This window comes from Gavialis gangeticus, unplaced genomic scaffold, assembly GCF_001723915.1.
Source record: "Gavialis gangeticus isolate Ggan-Ray unplaced genomic scaffold, GavGan_comp1, whole genome shotgun sequence".
In the NCBI taxonomy this organism is placed as follows: domain Eukaryota; kingdom Metazoa; phylum Chordata; order Crocodylia; family Gavialidae; genus Gavialis; species Gavialis gangeticus.
Window position 1 is genome coordinate 34,749,372 of NW_017729022.1, and position 4,382 is coordinate 34,753,753.

At 42.2% G+C, this 4,382-nt stretch overlaps 1 protein-coding gene across 1 annotated transcript in view; it reads left to right on the forward strand.

Moving 5' to 3' along the window:
* Positions 1–4,382, forward strand: part of NAV3 (neuron navigator 3) — a 1,048,024-nt gene that overhangs the window by 860,929 nt on the left and 182,713 nt on the right. Inside the window, exon 13 of the mRNA XM_019514774.1 lies at positions 3,360–3,479. Within this exon, the coding sequence (XP_019370319.1) occupies positions 3,360–3,479 (120 nt within the window). The remainder of the gene's footprint in view (positions 1–3,359; positions 3,480–4,382) is intronic.

Sequence of the window (4,382 nt, forward strand, 5' to 3'; positions counted from 1 at the left end):
TTGTTTGGGGGTTTTTTTAAGTTTACCATGCAGTCCTTCAGTAACACGCAAGTTGTTGAAATGTAGTAATATTTAAACGTGAAATTGGTCTTGTCATTTTTCAAGGATTTATGGCCTGATCCTGCACTCATTGAAGTAAGGGGTAATTTTCCTTTGATTTTAAATGGAGCAGGATTGGGTGTTTGTACTGAACTGATTAGTTTATAAGGTATATATATATCTCAAGCCAGTCTTTGTTTTGTCACCTGGCAATTAATTAGAGAAATAGCCTGACCTGAAAAAAATCCCATCTTCAGCTGGGAGCACTTGCAACTAATCAACAGTTCTACAGTTTGATGAAAGGGGGAGAGGTGACAGAAAATTCAGGGGTGAATGAGGCCAACTAAGTCTTATCAGGTGAAACTGCTGAACTCTATACAGCTGGGGCCTGCAGGTCTGGAGTGAGGGGCACCAGCAGGGCTGGGAGGAGTGCAGGGGGCTGCGGGTCTGGAGTGAGGGACACGGGAAATGGGACAGGTGACTATGGGTTGTGTGTGCAGGGCACTGGCAGCATGAGGGGGCTGCAGGTTGGGAGTGAGAGGTACCAGCAAGGGGTGGGGGGCAGGGTACTGCTGTTTGGGAGTGAGGCCACTGGCAAGACTGGGGTCAGTGGGTCTGGAGTGAGGGCAGAAGCAGGGCTGGGGGGTGTGTTACTTGTCAGTGAGAGGCAACAGAGTGAGCAGGGGCAGGGCACTGCCATGACACTGCCCCCTTACCATTATACCCCCCCCCCCCGGCAGTGACAGGTGTCCTCTTTTTTGGTCCTGGAAATATGGTAAGAGCCAGGTATGTATGAAGGTGAAAATTAGGAAGCAAAATCTGGCCTGAAATATTGTAATACTTTTAATACTACTCAGGGATGTATTTGGTAGACGTGTTCATCTGAGACAAAAAAAAAAATGCAAAATTCTACACCTCTTGGTTCAGAAATGATACATTTTATTAGACCAACTAAGAAATGGCAAAAAAAAAAAAAAAATGTCCTTTTTTCTGCAAGCTTTCTGGCTCTCATGCCCTTCATTAGGCTCAGGGAAAATTAAAGATGGTAAGAGGTCCCCATAAGTGAGAAATAAACTTCATTTTTGCACAGAGGAAGCTGAAGATGGAAGGCTGTCCCTCTGGGTCCATAGTTTCATAGTTTCTAGGGTCAGAAGGGACCTGAGAAGATCATCTAGTCCGACTCCCTGCCATGGCAGGAAAGAGTACTGGGGTCAAACGGTCCCAGGGGATACCACAGCTGTGGAGGGAAGGACCAGGTCCTTGTGCAGCTCATGCAGGCAGGCGGGCTCCAGGGAAAAGAAAAACAACAAAAACGTTCAGGGTCACTGTTTTTTTTTTTTTTTTCCTTTGGTGTAGAGCCTGCCTTCCTGGGCTGCTACCAGGCTGCCTGCATGGGCTGCCTGCACAGTCCCTGAGCCGCACGGAGCCCAGTGCTTTGCTCCACGGCTGTAGAGCAGCAAACTAAAACTCCTTGGAGGTGTTTTAACTTGCTGTGCCCCAAAGTCATTTAAGGCACATTACACTGCCAAATGTGCTACAGCAGCTGGAATTAATGCTCAGTATGCTGCTGACGTGTGCAAACACAACACCATTAAAGCAGTGCAGAAGCATTTAACCTGCTTTAAATTGTCATGCACATGTGCCCCTCGTTTTATCTACATGCCCTTTTGCATCCACTGGGAGGTGTACAAGAGCCCTCCCACCACTTGCTGAGTTCAGCCCACGCAGGACAGAGCTTCCACCTCAGGTTTCTTGAACACCTGTGCTTAACCTAAGAGTCTATGTTGGATTATTAAAGTAACATTTTTATTTAAGTGAACCTGCATTTGAAGTGAAAGAAGGCTATAAGTTCATCAGTTTATGCCCATGGGAATCTTATATTAATGGTGATTTGTGCTGGGAAAGAAGTCTAATGAATCCTTTAACTGTTCTCATAGCACTGTGCCAGAACTGATTTCAGTGTGCATAAGCCAGTGATTCTTAACCGGGGTGCCACAGCAGTGGAGTGCCACACAATGTTAACAGTGTTAAGTGTGCAAATGTGATTCTCAAGATAAGCCTGGAAATTTCAAATAGGACTTCATAGTGTTAAAAACATTTTGACCTGCTCTGGATTTTCTGAGTTCTTTGCAATAGAAGAATTACCCTACTATTTTTCTGTAGTCAAAAAAGGTAATGAGTCAAAACAAAGAACTGGCATTTTCTAAGGAGTGTCTTGAGTCTATCAAGGGGTGTCTTTTTCTAAGGAGTGTCTTGCGTCTAAAAAGGTTGGGAACCACCAACCTAAACCATTCAAACTAGAGGGATGTTTGCATTTATTCTGAAAAAATTCAGTTATGCTGTCCATACAGTCTTCCAGTGTGGTTCTAATTTTTATAATCACTAATTCTTCCAGTATTTCACGAAAATTACCAGTATATATTAGGATTATTTATTATTTATTACCATAGGTATATACAGATTCTACAAAACACAAGCATACCATGCATCAAAGCCTCACACCACAGTGCAGATCAACAAGATGAGAAAAGAAGGGACATGAAAAATGAGACCATAAATTGATAATCTTTTAGAAGAATAATGCAGAGGTCTTGTGGATTTTACAGGCTTGTGGTATTATTTAATTAAAAACATCAAAGATTAAAACCACTTTAATGATGATTGGGCTTTAGTCAAGTTTTACATAAATGTTCACTGCTTCCTACAATTCAGTCACTTTTAATGGGTGACTTACATTTTTGCTGTATGTTTATTTTTAAATTTAACTCATTGCACTACAAAGAACACAGTATAAATCAGCCAAAAAAAAAAGTTGATGACACTTCTGATCAGACTGGGAAGGCCGGCCATCTTCCAGGTCCTATGCGCAGGTTCTTGGCTTGTCTGACTATCTGACTGTACCTGAGTAGAAATTGCAGGTTATCCTTTACTCTCTTGTTTAGATGGACAGAAGACCCTGCCCATCTTGGCTAGAGGCCTTGTTTTTTAATTCAAGTACTATCATTCTTTAGCCATCATCTCAAAACTCAAGACAAATTTATGAATAGGCCTGTGAGCCCTTTATTCAACACAAAATTATCAAAGAATTTTTCTCTGTACTAAACACAAAAAGTGAAATGATCCTAGAGAAATAGGAAGAGCTGCTCCACTCTGATCTTACTTTGCTGGGTACAATGAAAGGCCAAAGTACAGAAGTGCCATCTAATTTAATATCCTTATTTTAAGCTTTGATTTAAGGTTTGATCTAAATCTTAGCTTTAGTAAAAAATATGATTGCCAGATGGCTGTTTCCTGGTAATTGATTGCACATTTATTTTCAGATACATGACAGATGGAGGACTCAACCTATATACACGAAGTTTAAACCGAATACCAGACCTTGCTGCCTCTCGAGATGTCATCCAGAGAGGGGTGCATGATGTGACTGTGGATGCAGACAGGTACCTTGTTTTTCTTGATAGAACTACTGAAGCTTGCAGACAGGGTCTCTCTATCCTTCATACCTGTCAAAGCTAGTCATGAATGATAGTGAATGAAGACATGATTTGGGATCCTGGCCCACAAAGGAGGCCTAATGCATCAATGAATGGGAAAAGCAATATCCTATCTGTGAAAAAGCATCTCTCTTGGGAAGGAGAAAGTAGAGGGGGAATGTATTTGTTGAAGACATGGGGAAGAATATCAGAAAATCCAGATTTGTGATGCAATCTGAAGTAGGACCTGATTTTTATGTAGCCTTGCATATATGGGTAAAACGGATATCTCTTTACTCTAACAGGTGTTTTTTTATTCTAACACAGAAGCTAAGGTAGAAGGAAGTGACTAGAGTTGGTGACAGGGATCTCAGTTGTACTTGATGGCTATTATCCCACCCTTGAAACACCTCAAAGCCGTATCACTTCAGAAAAAGCTCTTGGGCAGAATTCTGTTACCTTTATGCACCTAAATAGCAGTTTTCCAGTTGCACAAGTGGTCTTTTTGGCCACACGGTTTATGATTCTGTTACCCTCTATTACATGTGCAGTGTGGACCTATAAGTGTACATGCATATATTGTGTATGCTCAGTAAGTTATTTACTGGCTGCATAGCTGCATGGCTATGTATACAAGCCCACTGTATACAAAAAATCATAGACAGACAAAACCCCATGACTGGCAAGTGCTAGACACAGTAGTGGGCCAATAGAAACTGTCATAGTTTCATAGTTTCTAGGGTCGGAAGGGACCTGAGCAGATCATCTAGTCTGACCCCCTGCCATGGCAGGAAGAGCACTGGGGTCAAATGACCCCAGTAAGGTGGTCATCCAACCTCCTCTTAAAAACCCCCAGGGTGGGAGCCTGCA